The 26,923-nt window shown below is 39.9% G+C and overlaps 1 protein-coding gene across 3 annotated transcripts in view; it reads right to left on the reverse strand.

Moving 5' to 3' along the window:
- FAT3 (FAT atypical cadherin 3) overlaps positions 1–26,923 on the reverse strand; it is a 385,938-nt gene that overhangs the window by 13,721 nt on the left and 345,294 nt on the right. For all 3 annotated transcript variants that reach the window (XM_068930522.1, XM_068930524.1, XM_068930523.1), the window contains 4 exons: positions 21,346–21,480; positions 20,230–20,387; positions 11,294–11,762; positions 821–974 (listed from right to left, as the gene is read on the reverse strand). In XM_068930522.1, coding sequence (XP_068786623.1) covers positions 821–974; positions 11,294–11,762; positions 20,230–20,387; positions 21,346–21,480 — 916 coding nt within the window. The remainder of the gene's footprint in view (positions 1–820; positions 975–11,293; positions 11,763–20,229; positions 20,388–21,345; positions 21,481–26,923) is intronic.

Genomic DNA, 26,923 nt, shown 5'->3' on the forward strand with positions numbered 1-26,923 from the left:
CTTGAAGAACGCTTAGCAAACAACCCAGTTTGCACAAGATGACTTAGGCTGTCAAAGTACCGTTACAGTTAACACCTTGTCAGTGTTTGGCAAATGACTGCATTACTACCATATTATTTTATGGCAATTACATTTTTCTACAGGTAAAAAAGCATTCCATGGCTTTATAAGACCAATAAAATGGAAACATCAAGATGGTCATAAGAGTTTAAAGCATCTGACAGGAAAATGCTTCTTGATTCTCATGCTGCTCATGGAATGTAATAGAAAATTTCAGCATTTTTATACTTTTCTTGAACCTTCCCATGGGATTCAATACAAAATATTAGGAGGATTCAGGGAGAGAACAGCAGTGAGACTAAATATAGGAAAAAATTAGAGTATTAATTTGAGAAAGGAGGTGGAAATAATGAATATGTAAAATTAGTTAGGGCTGGAGATAAAATGAGCAAATATTAGAAAAGTGTGAAAAAATAAGAACAAGAACCTTAAATAGGCAGAACTGGAAAGCTGAACAGGTGAAAAAAAAAGCGCCAAAACAAAAGAAAACAAACAAAAAGGAAACAAGCTAGATGAGAAAGAACATGCTGAAGGGCAAGTCACGGAATTTTCTGTTTCTATACTGCATATATGACCACGGTCAGGATTTTAAAAAATGAATGCAATAAATTTGTCTTTTAAAGCAAGCCTTTTGATTGCCTTTGTGCTATGTAAATAGTAGCATTTGGGTACAACATTCTCTATCAACCTTCCCCCCCCCCCCCCCCCCCCATCACTGAACTGAAACGCTCCAGTTGCTCACTTGGAGAGGTTTACTTACGTTACTCCCGTCAGGCCATTTTTGCAGTTGCAAATGAAAGCATTGCCGATGGGATCGCATGACCCGCCATTTCGACAGGGATTTGGGAAACAGGCTGTAATCTCTGACTCACAGTTTCTTCCAGTAAACTGGGAGAGGCAGTTGCACTGATAGCCTGGGAGGTGAGGAACACAGAGAGAAATAAATTGGAAGCCTACGACTGTATCCACGCAGAAGCAATGGGACCTACCGGGCTCCATTACTCCAAAACAAATAACTGGACTGTGGAGGATGTTTATACTCATTCTGTGCGGTCCACACTAATGCCAAGAGAGAGTCTGTTAATCTGGGATGTCTGGGCAACTGAAGCTCATGTCTACAACTAAAGACCAGAGGAATCACTGCAAACCAGACTGTCTTGATCTTCATTATTCAGATACACATAGCTGTCCTCTGCTAACAACTTCGGTTACAAGAAATATTCTAAATCACTTTTTTTCCCGAAAAGAAAGACCACATCTGCTGATAGTGGCAGCCCACACTTCTCTCGGGGCTTCACTGTATTCAGTAAATGCTTGTGCTGAGAACCTTTCTGCATCTGCCTTTTACAAGGACAGTACAGTAGGAATGTGACAGCAATAAAACACTTTACAATGAAACTAACACTTTCGTAAAGTGCATCATCCAGGCATGAACTATGAGCTTCATAATGCTGGCTGAACTTGTCAATGCCACCTCTAATCCGAGCTGATTAGTTGCAGTGTTTGCTATTCAGAAATTGATTAATCACAAGCTGGAATAAATCAAACATTACTCTATTCAAGTGGAGGGGGGACCCTGCAGAATCATGGTCCTACTTCCATGTTTCTTGCCTACAGAGGAGCAAGAGTTAGAAAGAGTTAGAAAGAATTCTTGAATGATCAGTTCCCTCCTCCAACTACTAAATGACTTTTTTTTTTATTCTCTTCATGATTACATATGGCACAAAGCCATTAATAAAAACTTTATTTAAGGTCATAAAGAAATACAGTGAGACAGTGCGTCACTTTATATTGTGAATCAGACATCCAACTCTGAGTCCTTTTTTACTCCAAGAGAGTAAGGACCACGAAGGCTGTGAAAGCAAGGAAATGTTGCTAAGGCAGTCCTTGCGGTCAGAAAGACTCTTGGATTAGAGATACTGAGCTAGCTAAATTTTCTTCGAGACCTGCAAAAAATTTAAATTGTTTTTTTTAAACTACCTACACAATCTAAATGCCCCCAAAATACGTGTATGGGAAGGTAGACAAGGTTCAAACCCAGTTATGGGGTTCACATACCAAAACAACTTCCTGAAAATGTCATATTAGGTACCTGGAACAAGAAACCTTCCTGCAATTATTACTGGTGGAGACAGAGCTGAAATGCTTCAGTGCAACTCAATTCAGTGTCAAAATTATGGGAGATAAGCTAATGTAGCTGACATATTACTCCACAGTGGTGAACTTTCAAGTATATATATACTTTAAAAAAACCCCTATACTTATACATCTGAACCTACACACAATTTATAGATGGGCATTTTAAAAGACACTGCTCTAGGAAAGAAGCCAGGAATTTAAGGCACGGTTACGAGGAAGAGAATTTCACAGAAACAATATGGAAAAGCCCAGTGGGGGCATGAGGCAAAACCAGTTCTGCACGAGGATTGCCACATCTTTTATGTTCTATCCGGTTCAATTCACCTTGTTCAGTTACTCTAATTGAATTCTTTCATGAGGACAGGCTTTAGAGAACATACCTGGAAGCAGACTTACTGGCTTACTCAGTAAAAAGTCAAGTCCCATTTAATTTAAGATAAATGAAATAGATACTCAAATATCATGCTGCTTTGTTGTCCTACTACAAAGAGGGAGATAGAAGCACTGCTGTTTTCAAGGCTGCAGAGCTAACAAAGAGAAACAATACCACTCTGGGAATTCCCAGAAAGCATGTTTGGTCTGCATCAGTAAAATGGGATTATTTTTTGGTCTCCTGTATGTATTTCACTCGGCTGATGTGAATAACTTTCTGGAAAGGTAGAGATCTGGGACTGAAGAATTGCAAAATTGAGACTGCATTGGGCATTGTATTTTGATAGATCTATGGAAGATTTATTGTTAGCTGGAAAAGTACCTGATCTAGAAATAGCGTAGGAGGAAATCACAGGATGAGTAAGTAAGGCTTCACTGTTCCATTTTATGACTGAACAGTGACATCTATAGTTCAAAAATTTACAGTAATGTTTTTATATATAATTTTATGGTCTCTCTGAGTTTAAGTGAAATGAAAATGTTCAATTCAAATATAAACCCATTTTATCCTTAAACATACTTTTGCTGTATATGACAGCAGAATTGTTATGTTTTTCTATTTGTTAAATGATACTTTTAAACTAAATTACTTTAAAGTGACTTTAAAAAATTCTGCATCTAAATTACCAGTTGCCAATCATTAGTAAAATATAGCCTTCAATCCACTTTCTTTTCACTTCTTGCATTTACTTCAGTTACATTAATTCCAGTTCGCGGCTCTCATTCTGTAACACATTTTGTTACATTTATTCACTGCACACAACCTGAGAAATACTCTTTGGTTAAAAAAAGTCCTTTTGACTAATTATAAAAAGAACATGGATTTATTCTTATTGTTTTAACCTATTGTTTATATTAAAAGTATACTAATTTACATTAATATTTTATATTAAAAGGATAAATTGAATGCTTCAGATGGATCAGAGTTCTAGGAGGCAGTGTATGAATAAAATCAAGACGGAAAGCCTGGTTATCAAAGTGTACATTTTTGACTGAACTTGATGTAACGATCTGTTGGTGGAACACAGTAAGACATTAGAACACTGAAGTTTTCAGCACCATTGGTAAGTCTAAGGATCAAAGTTAGAAATAAGAAGGAAATAAAAAAAGACCTTATTTAATCAAAATATTTATTGGCGACTTCTCTTCACATTAGCAGTGTTGTCATACACTTGCTACTTCTGAGCTACTGGCAAGAGACTGCACGGACAACTTTTCTGTGACACACATGTCAGAGCTGCAAAGCATTCATTCATTTAGGAGGACTCCACCAAACCAAAGCTTATGTTAAAATTCATGGAATACAGAAGTGAAGAGCTGATATGATGGCTCAGTACATAACATACATCCACTGCGCCAGAAGACTTGCCAGACCTTTTATGTTTCTCCCTACCTCCCAGCAGAGGCTGCAATTTTGCCTGCTACTGCATGCTAGCAACCCCATCCTGTAGCCACGTGGCTGAGGACAACGTGTGATCCTGAAGAAAACCCTTTTGATCAGGAGTGCATTCTAGATCTAATGAAGAATGTTTATTACACTTTAATTTAATATCCAAGCAATATATTACACACTTCTTTCCATCCATCTAGCATGAGAATAATCAGCATACTTCCCACAGCCAAGGACAACAAAGCTGAAGGAAAGATTAAGCGCCCCTGTCCTCTCAGTAGGGGAAGAAAAAAAAACCCTTGTAAACAACCTAGGGCTTGCTCCTGCTCACAATGAAAGCACTGAAAGTTACGGAAATTCATTGACTTTTAAAATCATACCGGTGGTCTAGGTCCTCCCCAAAGTATTTCAATTTTTCATTTTGCACACCGATGCTGGAAAATGTTGACATACATTCTCCAAGGCAGCATATTATGTGATACAGAATCACAGAGTCACAGAATCGTTTAGGTTGGAAGGGACCTCTGGAGATCATCTAGCCCAACCTCCCTGTTCAAGCAGGGTCACCTAGAGCATATTGCCCAGGATCACATCCAGACGGCTTTTGAATATCTCCAGGGAAGGAGACTCCGCTACCTCTCTGGGCAACCTGTTCCAACGCTCTGTCACCCTCACAGGGAAGAAGTTTTTCCTCAGGTTCAGATGGAACTTCCTGTGGTTCAGTTTCTGCCCGTTGCCTCTTGTCCTGTCGCTGGGCACCACGGAGAAGAGGCTGGCCTCATGCTCTCGACACTCCCTCTTCAGATACTTATACACATTGATGAGATCGCCTCTCAATCTTCTATGATTGGTGCTGAGGACCTGACACCCACAGTGTACACATTTCAGCTTTTTGGATCACGTTTGCTGCAATCTTGGAGTATATCTTCCAGTTCAGGATCATCTGAAAGAAAACCCTGCTTCTGTACACCAAGACCTCACCTCTTCACGACCGGAACAGAGGTACAGTAAGCATGCATGGACTCACATCAAAGCTCATTCTTAGTCTAAATTAAAATACTCATGTAGACGTGCCCTCCATGGATTCCAAATAGTTTTTGGTCTTCTCTCATGCTCCTCCACTAATCTGAGTCTTCCCTATGGAACTGAGTCTCATCCTCTTTGACTCCGACAGCTTCCCTTCCTGCAGTATGTCCATTTTCAGTCATATAAAATGTCAAGAGGAAAATGGATTTTTGAGCCCATACTTTATAGAAGAGTAGCATGCTTTAAACGATGACATGACACAGGCTTCCTCTTTACACCTATGTTTGCTTGGCATTTAATAAAAAGGAAAAGCGGCAAAGGGAAGGCACCATGCCATCAGCAGATGGGATGCCTTTATGCAGCTAACGTCTCTGATGGGAGAACCCCAGCCTGAGCATCTGGATGTCTGTTCATCCTCAGGTTTACTTGCCTTTATTAAAGAGGCTGCTCCTTACTGCTGCCAGTTCTTCTTTTGAACATGTGTATGCTCCTGTTTCTATCTATCACATGCAATGTGATACATGGCTGGCTTTCATTTGGTACAAGCATTGGCTTTTACATTTGATCTCACCATGCAGTTTCTTTCCATGCTGTGCAGCTAGACCTGAAATGGGTTTGCCTCTGGTCCTGCTCACCATAGCGTTTCATGGTGAGTTAACTGATGAGAAGAACTGAAGGTGAAAAGGATCTCTCTCAGCACTGGTATTTTGGTATTCAGGAACTGCGTGTTCTTCAGCCATACGGATTCCTGCCACTTCAAATGTATCTTACCTGTATTCAGACACATGATCATTGCCTCATGCTACAAGTTGATATGAATATGAACCTCTGTTTTTGTTAGACCAGTGCCTTCCACGAATCTATCCGCAGAACTGGGATGTATTTGCTTTGAAGTTGGGAAATTAAATACAGATATCTAAAAATATAGCTATAAAATAGATAAAAACAATCAAAAAATCCTAAAACCTTTTAAAAATTAACACTGACATGCAAATTAGAGATGTTAACAGGACAGTATACTGTTTCGTTTGTGTGCACGTGAGAGAGCAAGAACGTATGGAAGACCAGGCCCATTCACGACTATGGTACCGATACACAATTTTTTTCCGTACATCCCATACCTAATCCTCAGAATACCCACGTGTTGATGTTGCTAACGTGTTTCAGTGATTAAAATTACCATCTTAGCTTAGGCTGTACTTTTTCCTCCCTTTGGATTTTAACTCCGTTGATGAAAAAAAAAAAAAACACAAGAGGACAAAAAAAGAGGAAGAGTTCAAAGAATGAGGAAAGGGGAAAGCATGCCTTTCTCTCCTTCAGTTCTTGGGTTGATAGATATTTCTGTTCAAATGCTTTATATTCAGAAAAAATTGCCTGCTCATATAAGCCATTTACTTCAATCAAAACCAGATGTATGTAGGACTGACCAAATTAAAAGGAGGGAACTATACTTATAATTGCAGGCTTTACAAGCACGAGGTTTCTTTCTGTGGTTGAAAAGCTTGGTGCAGCATTCAGATTTGATTACAGTAAAGCTTTCTATTGCTGTGATTGTTCTTGTTGTTATTCAAGCAGACAAATATACACTTAACTATTGGCAGAATTGGTAACGCCACTCTATTGTGAAAGTTGTGTGACACTTTGCATTTTAAGACCTCATATTCAGTGGATTATAACTTAGCTAGACTTTAAACACTCAGTTAAATTTTATCAGGAAATTTCAGTCCAAAGATCCAAGCTATTTCTGAAAGTGAGGCTGAGGAAAAATACGTTGTTTTGTCAGGTTTCCCACTGCTAAAAGTTTTTTTTTTTTAAATAGCTTCACTGACCCACACTTAAGGGTAGGAACTAGAAATCTGGAAGAATATGCACTATATTTCAGGGATGTGGTTTCCAGTGTCTCCACGAAAATTGCCCTAAAGCTGTACATAACAGAAGCCCAGCCAGAGATGAGCATGCCCTGTTCGATGGAGACTTCTCTGACATTGCCAGCTAAAAGTCTCCTGAGCTGACCCAGCACTGACTCCCTTTCTGGACAATGCCACTGCAATCCATACAAACCTCTGTCACCCATCGACACCACTGTTCCCGAGCTAAGCAGTTCAATGTTGTAGTAAATATGTCCATATGGACCATAATGGCAGCAGGTGGACATACTCGTGGTATGTACAAACCGTCACTTCAACATTTCCAAAAGTAGGGCGATAATATTAACCTATTCCCATAACTGCATGGTGAAGTAAAAGGTAATCAATCAGAGGCAGGTTTTTATTAAGGGTGGACTCCTGTTCAGTATATTTATAGCTATTTCTATTAAGAAATGAAGATATCAAAAAAGGGACACTATTGCAGAATTCTGTATTTTAGATGATCAATTTATGTAAAATATATGCAAATTAGACAGAGCCCCTTCGGTTTCTGGCAAGTAGCCCACCAACTCTTTGATGTTATAATGTTGGGCAACCTTTCTTTGACTGTTTTCTTTTAAAGGTGGCGATAAATCTGAGCTTTCTTTTTTCTCTCTTTATTTCCTTGTAAAGCACAGCAGGATTTTTCTAAGAAAAAGAAAGATGTTAACGGTGTATGAAATCTACTCTGTAAAATTCAAATTAGAGGACTGAATTTATTAAAAGAAACCCTGTTATTATGCCAAACACTCATTGTTTAGGAAAATGAACATTATTCTCCAGTAACTTTAATAGGAGGAAGACATCACAGAAAATATTAGGGAGGAGATCCTGATGCTACTGAATGCATCAGGACTGGAAAAGGAGCCTTTGCTAGCACAGTATATTTCTGAATGCTTCCTTTCTCTCCTCCCCTCCCCCCATGCTGTTTTCTTTCTTAAGATTAAAAAAATGAAAACTTATTTCATTTTTAGGTCATTTTAAATCAAATCCGCATGCTAACATCCATTCCAGCAAATACAACATTCTGCCATTCTTAAATGCATATTGCAATTTGTGGCTCTATAACTAGCATTTGCAATGCTGTTGGGCTCTCCTCTCTATGGAATTTAAGTCCATGGTCTGTTCGTATATGGAGGACACTAACAGAATTGCTTTACTTGGTGGAAATAAAAACATCTATGACTTTGCCCAGTGGGCTGTCTTACAAAACCACCAAAGTATATTTAGGGCCCATTGCTTTGGAATTATGGCATTATAATTATCCTTTATTTACATACACTGCTGAGGCAGTAAAAACAGCAAACAGATTTTTTAGCGGCAGGCAGCTGAAATATCGCCGCAGGGCACATGCCCCCTCACCGAGGCGGCACCACATGCGAGTTTAAGCAAATTCCGTGACTGAGCTCCAGCCGTGAGTTATGCTGACACAAGAACTGTGCGTATCATTCCAGTAATAAAATGGGTCCAATCTTTAGAGCTGTTTGTTAGTTTCTTCCCCACCCCACTGCTCCCCTCAATTTGAATTGGCATGCACATGGCCCTGGGAAAAAGAATTACTGTAAAGTGATTTGCTAGAAAGGTTTCAATTTACTCATCACGAGATTGCCGAGCAATATTGTAAGTAGACTCAAGCAAAATCAATAGAAGGAGCTGTTCTCGCGCTTCCTAAGATGCTAGCTTAGTGAATGTTTAACCTAATTTATTAAGTATGGAATCAGAATCAAAACCGTATTACTATTATATTCACATTACTCCCATATTTCCTAGGAATTTAAATAATCCGGTCTAGCAATCTTCTCAATGGCTGTAGCATCCTTTTCCCTTGGAATTATTTTCCTTTGCCTTTGTTTTGCAGCACTCATTTTCTTTCCTTTTCTTCCCTCTGTAGGTAAAGACCCTTAACAGCGTTCATAAGCAGCAACTTTTGTCCTTGCGCTGCACATCAAATTCTGGCTTGCTAATGCTGCAAGTTCATTCCTTTTGGCTGTTTTTGTGTTTCCTTCCACTGACTGTAAAACCTATAGCTTCTTTGACTCACCCTTCATGTTACTTGCCATAAACCACTGCAAACCAGAAAACTTAGCAATTAAGATTCAGAAGCAGGAGAGTTCTGTAGGCCAAATCACGAACAAACCCCAGAGTTGCTGCAGAGAGAGCGCCTTGCACAGGCAGTAGCAGCTTGAAGACAGGATTTCGGCAGTGGAGGGAAGCAGGCCAGCCACCAGCCATGGTCACACTTATAACTCACATGCTCTTCCTCGATAGGCCTGGGACCTGCTCCAGTGAGCTGGTCAGTGCTGCCCATGTAACTAGCAGCTCTCCTGCCATATGTTCAGGAAGTACAGACAGCCCAATTACGGCTGTGGGCTGCACAAGAGAACATGGAAAACAGCCTGACTATGTATGGCCTTTGCTTTGCAGAGGCCATAATCCAGCTCCTTCATTGAGAATAAGCTTCTTTTCTGCTGATGTGCAATGCTTAATTTTTGGAGGGAGGTATCAGCTCACTGGCAACTATGTACTATTAGAGTTGGGGATAGGCACAGATATGTTTTTTTTTTTTATTATTTTTACTCAAAAGAGAAAGGTTTGAAAAAGTACATGATAAAAAGTCCATGAGTTTTGTTAAGGAAGAGATCCTGGATCCACAAAAATCAGCAGAATATATAAGACGATGAAATTAAGGCCCAGGAGAAGGGGTGCCTGAATCAACACCAAGGATCCAGAGGAGATGCTCGCTGAGGTATCTTAACATGAGAAAATCCAGGTTGTCAGAGGTTACTGTATAGGGCTGGGTTACCCAAGTAAGAAGCTTCTGTGTGGGTGCAGACATTCAGTTTTGCTCAGATTTAATCAGATTTCAGCCTTGAAAACTAAACTGTCCTAAAGTTTAGGAAGTTCCTAAAGTTTAGAAAGAAACTGCTGTGAAAGCACCATCCTAAAGATACCCTAGTAAAAAGGACCAAGGAGGCTGGGCATAGAAAATCTCTGTCTAGGCGAGGGATTGGGAGGAACTTAGAAAATCCCGAGGCTGGCGTAATGCTGTATAGGAATGGACTGGGAATGCATCTTGAGGCTTCTTCCAGGAGTGCAGGATTCAAACATAGCCTGCAGTAACAGCCAAACCTCAAACGAGAAAGAGCTGAAGAGCGCAGAGAAGAGCACAGAGAAGAGCTGCAGACCTACCTTTGTGGGGGCCTGGAAGGAAAAATGAGAACAAAGCTGAAAATAATGAAAACCAGAAATGACAATTACAGGTAGGAGGGATAGTGAAGTGCATGGATATAGTGAGATAGAAAACCCTGGGCAGTAGTTAAGTGCTCCATAAAAAAAGTTAGCAGGAACTTCCCTGAGGAACCATGACCAGAAAAACTGACAGTAACTGGATGGAAAGCCCTGAACTGAGAGAAGACCTCCCTATGGAGCTTCATCCTTCTGGACTGGAAAATGTCCTCGCCAGGACAAAGAGGAAGTGGGACCTTGTCAGCTTACCGAAAGGAAGATTTAGCCTGGCAGAAAAGGTGAACAATGCTTCCTGCTAATACAATATGGGAAACTGGACCTGTGCGCTCCAGAGAAAGAATAGCCCTAGAGGAGAGGTCCTACATTTATGCCATTTGCTTTTTCCTTGCTAAGACGCTGACTTTCCTTATGGTCCTTGTAACTTGTGCTCTTGATCATAGCTAGTAAATCAATAACACCAAATCACAAAAGCCACCATATAACCACTGGACAGGAAACTCCGACATAAGCACTATTTAAATCAACGCCCTATAAACTTTGGATAGCATTGCTGAGACCTTGAAGCATTCCGGCCTCCAAGAAAGCCATAAAATACACTTCTAGGGGGTTTATAATGGTTCAGACTCGCTATTTTACATACAGACATATAATCAAATTACTCACTCACAAGGTGTTTGTGGACAGCTCAGTAATTATCTGTGACAGCTTCAGAAACAGAGAAGGGCAACAGTACTGTTAGATCTGTGATGGACATTAGAAATCACCATCTTTGTGTACAGCCTTTGGTGCTGTAAATGAATCCTGAAAAACCCAGCTAAGCATTACAGTAATTGTAATTCTACTGGTTTCTATATAAACAGGATTATACTAACAGCCAATAAATCAATTTCCTTCTTCAACATTAACGCAATGAGAAGGGGCATGGCTTCACTGTTACTTATGGAGCAAACAGCTTTTATACAGTTTGCATTACCTACCAGGTTTTCAGAGAGCTCATGAGATTTTTCAAGCAGGTTGTTGTACAAAACCATCTCCGACAATAAACTGTAGGGGGAAAAAGTGGGAAAAATATAAGGTAATGCAAAATATTTACCACCAGATGGCACGCTCGTACAGGTCCCACCGTTCTGGCACGGATGCCTCTCGCAAGCATCAGGGTAGAGAACGCAGCCAAGCTTTAATTCGGTCAGGCCAACCACTTCTGCAAAGCTGCTGCGCTTGTTTTGGAGCGGCAGTTCATTGTTATTTAAGACAACTGAATCCAGGCAGCCCTGAAAGCCACTCAAGACCTGTGTTGTTCTCTTGTCTGTCAGGCTCCGGACGTTATCCACTTGGACCTGGGCTCCAAAGTAGACAGAGCTGTCTGTGCTCAGAGTCTGGAAATATAGGGGGGCTTTGCGGCGCTCCACGTAACTGTCATCGAGGGACAAGCTTGTGAAATTGCGATTCAGCTCCAGGAAGACTGAATGCCAATTTCCATCATTAACAGCCCTGCCAGAAATTCCCAGGATTCCCGGGCCACTTCCACAGTCCAACTGGAACCACAGTTTGCCATCCACAATCTGTGAGGGGAAAACAGAAATCAAAGTGCTTGAGACATTCGCACATCTCATAATACACTCTCATACAGAATCCGCAAACCTTGAAGACTTCTATACAGTCTCTATACAGCGTTAAAGCTGCTCTCCTACATAACACTAAAATAGCAAAGAGTTACTTTATCATCAGATTTAAACATAACGTGATAAACATAAGCCTACTTGGAATTTACCCAAAAGCCTATCATTATAGACAAACTGTAGAAATACAAACACACAATCTATGAGAGGACTAGGAAGACGGTGCATTTCACTGAATAGGGCACAGGCTGGAGGACCCAAGTTCTGCTCTCAGCTCTGCTGCTAACCAGTCCTGTTTCCCTGGGCAAGTCCCTCCATCTGCCTGCACCCTGCATTTCTGCTCCCAGTAGTCAGTACTGCTGAACGGGCAGCTCTTCGGGGCAAGGAACCACCTCTCACTGAGAGAGATGCTTGAGGCAAAAAAAAATCAGTGCCTGGGCATGAGCCAGTGATCGCTGCCTTCTGCTAGGGCTGTTACGTGCTCTGGTAACGTACATATCCTGTGTCTCTCTAACTTTGTGGAGTATCTCAGCAAGGCATGTGCTTTTCCCCGAGTGTTGTAAATTTAGTTCCTCTATTGATCAACATGAAGCTTCTGGCTGGCCAAAGGTCAGTTATGTTCCAGGGATTGTATACTATCTGCTCTGTGCATGCCTCGCAGATGCTGTAAGATGGCTTCCACTTTTCTCCTTCTCCTCGTGTTTATGCTGGGTTCAGGGCTTTAGAGGGACTGTTATAATTTCTCACTCTCCCTTTTGCCTCTCTCCTAGGAGGGTGACTGTAAAGGGAAAGCAGCTGAGCAGCACTAGGCAATGAGGGAGGTGGAGTACTGGAGGGGAATGGGAAATACCCATGTTTGTCATTTAATCTGTCCGTACCTCAACTGTAAAATCAGTATGGCCCTTGCATTCCTAAAAGGGAAAGTCTAAAAACAAAACCAGTCAAGGATTGCAAAGGGGCACAGACAGCCGGTGATGAGAGCTGATGCAAGTATCTATAGAGAGAGAGATGTGAAGCTCAGGCTTGGGTCTCCTTGAATTGGAAGTCCTCATGAAGGAAGAATTTGTGCCACCATGCTGGGGCAGGCTAAATGCAGAGTGAGGGAAAGGGTATAGAGTGCTGTTTTCCTGATTAGCACTTTACCCAAAGATTTTAGGTTTCTCTAACAGATGGCAGATAAGCTTAAAATGGCTGACAGAGTTAGGAGATAATTTCTTATGACATGTTAATTGAACTGAAGCTCTTGCAATTATTTTACCTTTATATCACGCTCTAGGAAGTATTTATTCCCGCAAGCCCCATCTCAAGACAGTTCTGTCCCATTATTTATCCCCCTGTAAAGTTCAGGTGCTGTGTCCTTTTGCAGCCTTCTCTGCAGCATACACTGCGCTCTACACCAGCAATGCAACTGCCCTCCTTCAGCAGTTCTCAAACAATGCTCTGCTGAGGGCTGACTAGAGCTTGCTCCAGCTCCCTTGTTCCAGGTACCTGAATGAATACAGTCAATCCACATAAGCAGACCATGCTCTCACAGTCTCCAGCAAGAAAATATGTGAGAACACGCGCCTCGCTCCAGGTAAAGAAATCTTGAGCTACAGTCTGAGTATTTTTTGCCATTTGCTGGTGCTTAAGTCCTACACTTGGACTGAACGTGAGTCTGTATAATACATTAAAATAAAGGTTCTCCCTTGGTATTATTATTATTGCTATTGCTATTACTATTACTATTATTATTAGCATTTTACTGCCCTTGGAGATTCACAAAACTATCTATCTGGAAAAAAGCTAAGGGTAAAATTTTAAGTTCTAATCATCTCTGTACTTCCCTTCTCTCTTTCCAGACCGCAGTCTTATGACCAGCTGAATTTGAATCAGTCTGTAACCACAAGTGGATCTATTCCAAGTCACACCAGACAGTTATGGTGTCACCCACAGCACTCCACTGCTCTGCAACTGCTTGGATGGGGCAGGCACAGCGATGGCTAAGCAGGTGATCAGCTACTCAGGAATGCCAACTATCCATCTACTCTGCATGACCGCTGAGTAACATGCAGAAAGAGTCAGAAGAAAAAAGCAAGAATTTGCCCCTGCTATGGGCAGCTGGTTTATTTCAAAGTCCTTAACCTGTAGAATGTAGTGGAACTGAGAAGAAATGAGATCTACAATTGTAATAATACATGCTTGAGGGATGAATGTTGTTTGTTACTTATACAGTTCAATTAAAAAAAGCAAATGAGCGTACAGAAAAATAAGTCTGGATTCACTTTTCATTAAAAAATCTTTTCTTATAGGACTCAAAACTCAGCTGTAAACTATTTCTGTAGATTGAAATTGGGCCTATTAAAGCATCCGCTCAGGAGTAATCTTGGTGAAAAAGGTTCCCTCATACACTGAGCCAGTTGTTCTCCAGAGATGAAGCAATAGCTTATTTTCTCCCTGTGTAACAAAACAGTTCACAAAATTTTAAGGTGCTGCTCAGAAAGTGTGGTCTGGTTCGATATGAATACAAATCATAGAGAAAAATACATGCCAACACACTGTGCTTTGAAAAGCAGCTGTCATCGGATAAGCAGTTAACTTGCTTCTTACTCTAAAGGTTTTTACTATGGAAACTGTTCTTCCACTGATTGTATATAACATACATTCACCTCCCCAAAGGCTACTTATACCCTGAAGAACCCACTGCTTGCATGTCTATTACCCCTATGCACAGAACATGCTTTTCCAATTATCTTGCTAAATGCAACACAAATATGAGCACCTGGGATAAATATTACACCATTTATATATGGGAATCCATGATTTAAAAGATCTACCATAAAAATGTTTTATATATCTTTCCTTCTTTCTCATCCATTTTTATTTCTTTTCACCAGCAGATGATATGAGATGCACAGTAAATACACATTATCTGAAATTTTATGTCCTCTTCTTTTTATTAAAAAAAGCACTACAAACCCCCACTTTGGGCTAGACTGAAAGCCAGGAAGGATGGTCCAACACTTATAGTATTGGCCTAGGATATGATAGATATGCATGGGAATACATACTCTGTAACAGTCTTCCTCTGGGATCTCAAGCAAGTCATTAGTTTCAGGTCTCCATCACTAACACTGGGATAACGTCATTTCCCTACCTCACACCAGTGCGTTATGGATAAATACATTAAAGACTGTGACATGCTCAGATGCCTGTAGTGATGGGGCCATAAAAGGACTTTAATTAATCAGGCAGCCACAGGCCTTGCTATGGTGGGGCAAGGAGGTAATATCCCCTGCTGGAATCACGCTTCTAGGAGGAGGAGGAAGAGCAGGAACTGCCTGTGATGAGTGAGCGGCCAAAAGGGCTGATAGCCTGGCTATGTAGCAGCTCTCCTGGCTGGGCAGGGAGGAGAGGGTCCTCCACTCAAAGGGGTGAAACAACTTCTCCGCTCACAAGCATGGAGAATTAGACCACTGATCTTCAATTCAGCAATTAATCCCTGGTGTTCCTGTCATTCCTAGAAATCGCTGTGATGTGAGAGGCATTGCTTCATGCTCAGAGCATGAGCTCAAAGATGAAATTAGAGCCTAAAGTTCAGTACAAAGAAAAGCTGAAATTTACCTTAATTTCTGACTAAATGAGGTACATGCAAGCAAATGTTACAAAATCAAACGACAGACCAGTGCTCATGTCCAGCCTCAGCAGTTATCCAGAAAATAAAATCATAGTGGGACAACTGGTCTGATAGGGTTGGAAGGATCAGACCCTCAGTGCAGGATGAGACTTCTAACACTTTTTTTATCCAGCTACATGACACAACAAGGCAGACAGCTCACGTTACTCTGTCTTACAGCAGAGAGAGGCAAACTCTGCAACCTAGCACTAGTGTCAGCCGATGATTCTGGCAGAGATCCTCCCCACCCAGATGAAAGAGTGACACTGCTTCATCCTAGCTGGGCAGACGATTCCCACTAAGTTCACAGCCGGCTGCCTCTCAAAGCTTTCTGGGCTTAGTTACAGTATCTCTCATTACAGGTATTAGGACAGTGGTGTCTGTCAGTGCATATTTGGACATGTATGCTATCACAGACACAACACTCCTCACCTATGTAAGATGGGCAGAGAAGTACAAAGAGCAGAGAAGGCTCCAAAAGGTGATGCAATCTGCTACATTTCAAGAGTTTCAGTCAATGAGCAAAAAGGAGCCAAATGCATATTGTAAGTTATATTAGAATATTAGCCTGGCTAAGATTTTTGGCTAACTTCCATATTTGTATATCAACATAGGTAATAAAATGATCAAATGGTTCTTCTGAGACCACCTTAGGCTCACACAGTCCATCTGCAATTGTACACCATGGATACAGCATGTTGCCTGCTAATCTGTCTGGGGAAATATTTCGTTAGCCGAATTACACTTCACATTTGTTTGTGTAAAACGGTATATTTAATTAAAATATTACTCGTTTCAACTCCAGCCATAACTGGGATCATATCCAAGCTTCAAAGCCTTATCCAGAATAAGCCACGCAGCAGTAATACATTAAAATGTATAATATTCACTTAACTAAGCCATGCAAAAATTTCACATTAGCTGCCTGGACTGAAGAACGTATGCTTGCCTTTTACTATTTAACACCTATGTTTCCAGCATGAGGGAGGAATCTTCCCTACCTATTTTTAATTCTTTAAATTTTATAAAATTAGTGGAATCTAAATTATACTCCTTGATTAAAAAAAGATAAATTTGGGGATTCTCTTCTTGACTGGCTTCCTGAGATAAATTTGGGGATTCTCTTCTTGAGTGGCTTCCTGATGTTTTAAACTGTTAACTCTTATTTTATCCAGATAGATACTGCAAAGGAGAATGGAAACGGTGACACTGTTTTCAGCATATGTAATCTTTCCAAAAGAAAAAAAAAGGCTATTGACCTGCATTTCATTTTGCTCCAATTGTCTTAAAAGCAAGAGCACACAGCTAAAAGAATTGCCAGCCTCTCTGAATCAATGGATGAGTTGCTTTATTTGAAACAGCTGAATAAATAACACCCATATTATATTGTACCAACACAGCATAGCTAGTAGGCTTTCAGCAAAGTAGTAGACAAGCAGTTTGCTCTATGGAATTGATTATTCATCCAAGAAGGACACTGTCTTATGATTACGAAATATTTCCATCCCTAGGTTATCAGAAATGTATGCACTTCCAAAATTAAGCTGGTCATTTAAACTCTGAAAACCATATTGCCACATTAATTTTTAAATAAACTGTAATGGGGGCGACTTGCCTAAAAAATCAATGCCACAATATGCCCCAATAGTGTTGTTGTTTTCAGCGTACGACATCCTACCCTGTGGTGGATCTAAAATGCTTCCATCTCTACCTTTGTTTGGGGCTGAATGCTCTTGTGCTGAGCCCTTTGGTGCTACTCTGGCAAGACGCTTAAGTACAAGCTTAAAATTAAGTTATGTGAGTAGTTCCAATTGCCTTCAAATACAGGAAGTTAAGCAAGTGATTAAGTGTCTTGCTGGAGCGGTGCCAGACTGCTCACAAGAGCACAGGATCCCATCCTTTTTCTCCTATTTGGAAAGCATCTCCTCATGTTTAATTTAATTGAAAGCAACGCTCAAATGATAACAACTTCACATTTATAAGACCCTAATTAATTTACCTAATGGCCTCATTTCTGAGCACCTCCCTATCTCACAACGTACATACCTGGTTAAAAAAAAGTAAAAATCCACAGCTTTACCACCGGTTTACAAATAAGAAACAAACGCTTGGAAAGTCTAAGGGTTAGCGTGCTTGAAAGCATCAGAATCAGGGCTCCCCAAAGTGCAGTTCATGAATGAGCTGGCATCCCTAAAGAGACTTGTTACTGCTACACCCCTTGAGCTTTATGTCATTCATCTGCTATACAGCACTTCTGTGAGACCCTAGCCTGATGTTCCTCCACTAAATGACCTTCATGAACAAAACGCTAGGAACTCCTGATCTTCTAACTGATGTCACGTCTCCAAAAAACCACCCTGAATATTCCACTTTACTTTTCCCTTAAATACCTATGCTTACAGTATCCAAGGGCTAGATGTGGGAAAGGGACTTACATATTGCTAGAGTAAACACTATGCTATATAAAAGCCAAGCAGGAGGCTCTGGGAGTGCAGTTCTGTGTGTCCTCACTGCCCCTTGCATGGGAGAAAGTAGGGTCTTTGGACCCATGGCACCATATATGCAACCCTGGACCTCTTTCATGGGAAACTGGGGAACAGCTGTGGCTGAAGCTCTGTAGTTAAGTGTCCTGTGAGACACGTTCCAGAGCCGGAAAACCTTTCTTAGAGGTAGGAAGTAAAAAAGAGCTTGACCGGGAGGTTGATCTCTGAACTCAGAGCAGGATATCCCAGCTCTTGTTACTGCTCCTTCAATTATTTTTTCCCTCCCAGAATGTTTCAAAGCAAAATGTTTAGGTGACTGTGGGAAGCCACGGTCAGAATTACATAATTCCTACCCCACAACTCAAAAAAACCAATGCAGATGACAGCAATGAAGGGCTCTCACGCTTATTTTTTGCAGTCGCGTTAATTTTTCACTTCTGGCTGCACAATTTCCCAGCTTCAACAGTTTTCCACCCAAGTGCCTATGATTAGAACACCTCTCTAGGTGGGGAGCAGCTCAGCATTTCAGCCCTATGTAGGACCAGACACATCTCCCATCTAGTGGTGGAAGGAGAGGGAAGGAGCAACGCTGGGATTTAACTCATTCCAGCTAGGCGTATTCTCAGCATATATTTAAGCAAACTTTACGGGATGCTTGTATTTCAAATAGGCTTAGACGGTTGGCTTAACTGAAGTAACTGTGATTCTGGACACCCTTTGTATTAAATAATTAAGAACAAAAGAAACCTGGGGTAGAGAGAGGGCTTTTGTCCTAAACAATGCCCTACTGAAGTTACAGTTCAGTTTGCATTTCACTTTGGCCACCTCACCAAAACAGAGGTTAGTGTTTTTACTTCCATCCACACCTTCCTTAAAATTAGGAATAATAATAACAATAACAAAACTTATAATAATCTTTTCAGTTAAGATAATTGGGTAGAAGGGTATGCTTGCAGTGCAGTGTCCACACTTTCAGAATGTTTGAAATAAAACATAATCTAGAACAGGCTATTTTTCCAGCACCATGTAAAGCCGTCTTGAGCTGCTGAATTCCTTAATCATGATTGCTCTAAGCTCTAATAAAGTAAATTCTCCTATAATCATTCTAACACTATTTCAGTTTGCCTTTGTATAATCTCCTACCGTTTTCAAGCAGCATCTTTCACCAAAGCCGTTTGTTTTTTGCTGAATATTTTTAAAAATTAACTTGTGATATTACATGCCCATATATATGAAAAGCAACCATGATGAAGACTTCAAAGAAGGTCTGCAAGCCTTCAGTTTTGTTTTGTTTTGTTTTCTTGAACAGGAAGTACATTAAAAACTTCAAACAATGGCTTTCGACATATCTCAAGCAGGGCTTAACTAAATACATATCTGAGCCATGCTGAGATTCTCTAGCGAAGGAAAGACATAGTACTCCTATTCATGAAATATTTCAGCATAACAGCTATAAAATTATTTGTTGTCCATTAATAACTGATCTTGCAATTTTCACATTACCTAAGCACTCAGCCAGAAGAAATCTAAAAATTGCAAATACAGACACAAAAGGCTCTGTGTCTTTTCCGCCCCTGCTGAATTACAGCACAAGGTCAAGTTACGCAGTCAGTGTCTTCATTTCATTCCTTAGAGTCTCTAGCAGAAATACTATATATGCAGGCTCTTGGATGAGTCCACTGCTCCCTTTCCATCCAGCAGATACTTGCCATTTCACAGTAAACTGATAAACAACTGAAATGCGTGGAGAGTTTATTAATCCAATATGCCTCTCTATCTACCCTACGGCCCTCTCGAAAAATAATCTTGATTCATGGAGTGAAGAAAACCTCATATTCAGTAGGAGGCACATTCTAAGCCTTTGGTTTCTGGAATTTACAGTAGTGAAGGCATATTCTCTAATCACAGGACGGACACACGGGAAGAACAGCTATTTCAGCATGTGTGGTTTTGACTATGCAATCATATAAATGGCCAAATCTTACATCCTGTGCAGATTGGCTCTTGCATGCAGACACACATACTGTTCCTATAATGAATAGCACCCAATGGAGCATTTTCCAAGTAAACTACTACTAACAAGCTGCTTTTTTGATTGTTGTTGTTGCTGCCATCGTCAAAATTGCTGTTTTTCCCGGTTACCACGAAACAGATCAGACTTCATCTTCTAAATCTACAGCTGAAATGAGAACAACATTCCTCAAATCAAGAGCCAACAAAAAACATATAATCAAGAAAAATAACTGTGGAAAAGATATGTTATTTTAATTACCTTCAGAATTATACAGGGATTCGCTCTGGTATACATTATAATCCCATTGCTTTGCAGGGTTCGCAGACGTAGAGCCAACTTGAATTCCTCTTTCTTGCTGTTTTCAGAAACTCGGTATTTAATGTAACTATTCCCAGCAAAGCTAAGGGAAGTGTGGCCTGAAATAACCATTTTGAAAACACACTTTCTTTCATTGACACATAAAACAGTTGTACAACTTTCAAGTTAATTAAAGAATTTATAGAACTAATGAGAATGTTTAGGAAGAAACTTAAAAATAAAACCCAACTTTGATGGGGAAGAAAGCTTGGACCTACTGCAAACACACATTCCATTCTTGAGGAAAATTATTTCTGAAGGGATGAGGGAAAGATCTATTTCTCCATACTGTTCCATACTTTCCATTCTTTCTCCATACTTTTTTATAGGAAAGAGGCATTTCTGCAACTATTCACCATTCATAAGGTTATCTCCCCCTAGAGGCACCTATCTCTCCTCACTGATAACAGAGGGAGTCAAAGATGACTGTGCCTGTACCTCAGGCAGTTCAATTAAGGGTATAAAGTTGGGCCGGCAGATGCTAGTCAAATGCATCCAAGGAGTGTGGAAATACCATGTGCCCTCCGTCAGATGGTCCTGGATTCACTGAAGTCAATGGAAAGGCTCCACTCTACTGGGCTCTTTGTATCCTGGAGAATAACACAGCTGAACAAAACTAATGAATGTCCTGAAACTTTCTTTTCAGGATGGTGTAGTGTTTTCATTAATAAAGACTGGAATTTTGGTAATCTCAGTCATAAGTAAAAGACTTAATTAGAGCTTTGCCCATGGCAGGAAAACATCTGGCAGAGCAGCCTCTAGGAAAAGTCCTGTTTTCTCAATGACCTGTTTTACTGATTTGGGATTCCTGGTGGAAACTGGATCATGGTCTTCCTACAGTGCCATGGCTATAAGGCCCATTCTTTTACAAGGCTCACAAATAGATGCCCTGAGGGCCAGCACTGAGAAGAGTTAAGCACTTCCGTTGACTTCAGTGGTAACTCTACCTGCAAGTTGACAATGGCAGCACTTTGTCACTCAAGCATATCCCCTTTTACTCTACTGTGTGATGCGCACCTGAGCATTCGCCAAGCTTTCCTGGTGGGCACTGGCAGATGAAAGGTCTCCTGTTAGCTTCATACCCCACACACTGCATATCCCCTGGACACGGCTTCTCCAGACAGGGATCGTTAGACCCAGGACACAGCCCTCCTGCAATAAATTAAAATACAGTTAGAGATACAATGTAAAAAAACATTCTCTTTAGTAATACAGTGACGAAAGGAAGGCAGTTATTGATCTCCCACTTAAATACCAGCCAAGCATGGCTGAAGAATAATGAAAATAATTTAAATCTTCAGGGAAGAGAGGCCCTTCAGACAAGTACATAGCAAAACAATTATGGTTCTTCTTCAAAGGCTGTCATAGGACCCATGGTAATGTATTATAAAAAACAACTTTTCTGATCAATAACTGCTTCATAATTGGTGTTGTGACCATCAGGCCAGCGATTTACTCACAAATCCTCGTGTGCAGAGAAATTAGGGATATGAGAAAACAAATGACTTGGAGCTACACACTTCCTTTGCCCCAGTACACCCACGAGAAGTGAGTTTAGAGAGACAGAGTTCCCTAGGAGACAAAACGTGGAATGGCTTTTCCCAGGCTGCAAACTGAAAGAGGAGTTTTCATCCGCACAACGCACAGGACACGCTGCCAGGCTAATCAAAAGGCAGAGGCAGACTTGCCCACTCTCCACAGTCCTCCTCACTTTTCTCAGATCTCACAGCTTATTGTGCACCTTGCCCAAGCTGCATAAAGCGTATCCTCCCTTTTTCTGAGTGTAACTACACAAGTTCCATTGCATCTGGTCTCCATATGTCCAGGCAAGAAAAGACTAGCTTTGCACACTAAGAACTCAAAGTGAAGAACATTTAAAATCAAAAATAAGTTGACTGGATTTCTTGACATTACCTAATTGAAAAAAGAAGAAGCTTAATAATTTAAATAGCTAGTTACAATTTACAATTACAAATTGGGCAAAATATTACCTCCTTTTGTATTTCAAGGAGAGCATAATTTGGATTAAACTCCCTGAAGTGCTACTAGCTGTTGTTTCTTAAGGATTTTTTACGAGTATGGAAACTAATCTTGCCCAAGAATAGATGAATTCAGAACTTCTAACTTCCTAAAGAAAGTGATCTAAAGCAACAGACGAATACTGTTTTTTAAATTTGCTTAAAATACTTCTGTAGGATACAAATATTTTGAAGTAATTCAAACCTTCCTAAATTCTTAACACTTAACAAATCCTGGGGTTTGGATACAGATTTCTATTTAACATTTTATATTTCTCTAAATAAATCTATTTAGATTGCTATATTCTTAAAAGATATATAAACACTGTCTACAATAATGCAAAAGACAACACAACTATTCATGTTCAACATATCAGTCCTTAGCTGCTTCCATAACACCTAGCTTTTTATTAGTTGCTATAAAGAACTTAGTACATGCAGAGTCAGGTTCTACTTTTGGATCTCTGTGTGGGACAGCTGTGGAAGTACATGCCTGTAACTGCATAAAAAAGGCATTCCTACCCTTAATTTTTGTCGATTTTCAGCCATGGTTTAAACATAGGGAGAGTCAGTTTCTGAGAATGGACAGGCTTATCTTTCTTGGCTCATCAGATTTACTTATTTAAAGTCATACAGGCAAGTGATGATTTTAACGATAAGAAGTCAGCACCTCCCTACCTGCCAGTTTTAAAATATTGGGTGTTCTTGTTTGTGGCAGAACGTTAATGTCAGTCAAACTTTTTTTTTTTTTTTTTTGAGTACATGTATTTCATTTGCAATTTATAAAGGAAGAAATCAACCTGTAATAGAGGAAATCTCCTACAGTAAGGGAAAAAAGAGTCTTAGTGCTCTTAGACTTTAACACGTAGCTCAGTCTAAGCGTAGCTGAAATTACCTGGCACTATAAGTATTTTGTGGAAAAAGAAAAATTACTACTGTAGGTTTCAAAGTGGACATGGGCTGACTACAAATATTGCAAAGATTATAAATGTCTTGCTTGATGTACAGCACAGTCAATTTAATCCTTAACATACTCCCCTCCTTTGTCAAACATTTGTTTGAGAGTTCTGTGCAGTAAACGATTTACAGTACTGCCTGTAGCACTGTTAGAAAATGATGCATAGCAATCTTTATTAATTAGTTTACCAGATTACATTAACAGGAATAACAGCAGCAATATGTGGTTACATTTTAAGTCCTACAGAATCAAGAAACAATCATCATTTAATAGAGTTTTGCACTACAGAACTACATTCTATAGAAATCTAAGGTCTACAGAATTTAACTGAGAATGTGATGCTTCCTATAGCTGTTTTTTAAACTGATTCTCCAGAATTCGATAGTGTGTAATAATTATTTGTTAAATTATATCAGGTGGTTAAGTAGTCTATAGGCCGGCTTGTGATCGCCTGTTTGGCTCTGTAGGCTCTTTTAATTCATCTTTTTGTGATGAATACACAGCACACTGCTGTATAAGTAGTATATCTCTTCTCTGAACACGCTGAAGCCTGATGTAAGGTGGTAATTCAAGTGAGCCTCTCTGTAGCTGACAAACAGACAAGTCATTTGGACAAAACCCCCACAGCCTGTCAGTATGTAGCAGAAAGGGACACTGAGATTTCAGATTTTTTGCAAATTTTTACAACCCCTAACCTATGAGCGTATCTTTGACATCAAGCAATAAAGCAGTAGCTTACTCTGTTATCAATCTCTGCCAGTTTTTTAGCTGATTCGGACTCTGATTTGTACTTCAGAGTCACCACTCCACAGTTAAAAAATACATGGAAAGCATTGAATGTATTTGGTATAACTATGAAGACACACTAAAGAACTGCTTATTTTGGCAGGCCAAGAACAGTTCTGTTAGGTAAACTACAAGCAAATCAACTTTTTATTTATCCTGCTGCAGAAGGATTTCATAGCTGTTACAAAAATTTTAAAATATTCAGACCTGGGAGAAGAAATGCTTTATATCTGTCTCTATGGTTATAAATATATAAGCTACAGATCTGCATTATTGCACTGCCTTAGCTAATATGCATTTTTCAGGCTGATTTCACAACTGTGCTGAGCAAAATTGTGAAATTGTTCAAGGCTATGCTGTCCACATCAAAGATTTATGGCTTGAGTTTAAATAAATTATTTTAATGTTGCATTTCCACTCCAAAGAACTGTCTCTTTACCATTCAATAAGAAACTCAAGACATATGGATTTGGATTGATCTCTTTTTCCTGTAGGTAAGTCCAGAAAATCCATGGTATTCCCATGAAACTCACATTCGTATTAATAGAGCTCTTCTCTACAAGCTATCAGACAGACATATGGGGCTCGTGTCAACCAGTACATGACAGGAAAAGGTAGAATAGGCCCACTTTATTTTGATTGAGCATCTCCAATTTAATGCTCTAAAAGAAAGCAGAAGTACTACAATGTCCCAACCAGTATATCGAGAAAGAAAATACTCTCTCCTTACTACATGAGACAGTTACTTAACTCGTACACACCTAAGGAAGGATCACTTCTAGGAATGTAAATGCAACTTGAAAATTGAGTGATTCAACAATTTTAACTTGAGCCTTGGGATATTTGGTGTGTTTCAGTGTGCCTATTCTCCTAAATCCATATGAAGATCAAAAAATAGTCTATTTCTCTCGGTTGCAAAGAAAAGTTTGTAAGGTGACTCCTGAAAGGCAGCGTTCCAGAAAGCAAATAATGCGAAACTCTGAACTGCTATTTTTAAAACAATCTAATGATCATTTTTGAAGGGAGGAAATAGCCAACTCATGATACTTGAATGCTTGCTGAGCTGCTATTTGTTTTTATTTTTGGAGTGTGGTGACCAGATATTGTAAGCAGCAATTGTAGTATATGAGCACAAATACTACAAATTTGCTTCTGCACAAGTCAATCACAGGTTAAAGTTAGCTCAAGGGCCCCATAACACATTCTGTTGCACTGTTTGGACATGCTTTTCAATACGTTCTAACGAACCAGTTTCTGTTCCCATTTTAGAAGGACTGGCTGAGGACTGACCTATTTCATCCTTTCCTTGATCACAACTTCCTTTCAGTCCCCCTAAATGACAGCATGCCCCCTAAATTTCCCAGGCATGTTCCACTCCCTGATTCTCCAGTCACGCCCCCACTTCAAATTTCGGCTCTCCTAGTTTTTATATGAGATGATTGTACATTCTCAGTGTGGGCCTTAAAATGTGGAATATTCTGAGGGGAGAAAAATCTCTCCTTACATATCTCAGAAGCGCAAAGTTGTAAGACCTACAGCTAAATCAATTAAAGCTATCATTCAATCAGATTTATCTGCAGTTCTTTGTTTCCAAGCGCATTTAGGGCATCTTTTTCTTTCGTTTTCCTGGCTATTTCGCCAGAACAACTCAAATGCATTAGTATGTGTGTGCTTCTTGAAAACGGAAAGAGCTGTGGGAGTTCAGGACCCTGATATTAGCACTTGTGTTTTACAGACATGAATTTAGGTTCCCCATACTAAACCCTGTAGAATACTTGGGACTCTTTAAGAGGTACCGTGTGCTCTGAGGAGCTGAGGACACAGACCAACTTTCAGAATGCAGTCCTATACTAAAAGCAAATCTTAGAATGTACCACAGTCTACAATTTTGTTGTTGTTGTTGTTATAACATTCACAAAATGCTCGAAGAAGAGGCTGCATGAAGTCTATATTCCCTGGTTTCACAAGAAAGTGGTCCAAGACTGCTATTCACTAGATTAAATAACGTGGATGTGAGTGTCTGCATTTTCACAGAACACTTTGGGGTCTATTAGAAAAAATTCTTTCAAACTACTAAGCCAGAACCATATTAAACACTGGAAATGGAATTCATCTCATGTAACTTTAGGGCATGATTCATCCGACTGACTTTAGACATCTAGGGAGAAATGTATCACATCATTAAAAATACCTCATTCTTTCCACTGTCTGGAAATGGGGCCTGGAGTGACCATCTCAGATATATACCCGCATTTATCAAGATGAATCCCATCCAAGCTTGTCCCATAAACATATTAATGCAATCTTGTTTTTGTAAGATTGCAATAAAGAAAGACTATAGCAAAGTAGTCCCAACAAAACCAACCTGCTTCTTCCCTGTTCCTTTGTCTTAAATGGGACAAAAAATTACTGTGCAACATTAAAAAGTAAAAATATGAAATAGACGTTTGCTTCTGAAACATGAGAATGTCATGAGAACTATTTACAGGAATATACTTATTCTGGTTCTCCTGCCTCCATCTCCCACAAGCACTGACAGATGTTTGCATACCTTATGTCACATAATGGGAGACTGGCAATTGCATAGCTCCTATATCCACACTGGAAAAAGCCCTAGTTTGTTACATTACTTTTCATATAAACACAAGCAAAAGAGCCAAAAACCTGAGGAGACAGTCTGTTACTGGAAAATAATTTAGTTCAATTTTATTGATTTTTAAGATTGATGCATCTGAACTTTCGAACTTATCGTTCCCGAACTGAGCTGCTGATCGTCAGAGGTTCACACGCTCCCTGCTTTACAGTCTCTTTGTATTTTCACGTTAGATAACTC

Source organism: Struthio camelus, chromosome 1, assembly GCF_040807025.1.
Source record: "Struthio camelus isolate bStrCam1 chromosome 1, bStrCam1.hap1, whole genome shotgun sequence".
Classification (NCBI taxonomy): Eukaryota; Metazoa; Chordata; class Aves; order Struthioniformes; family Struthionidae; genus Struthio; species Struthio camelus.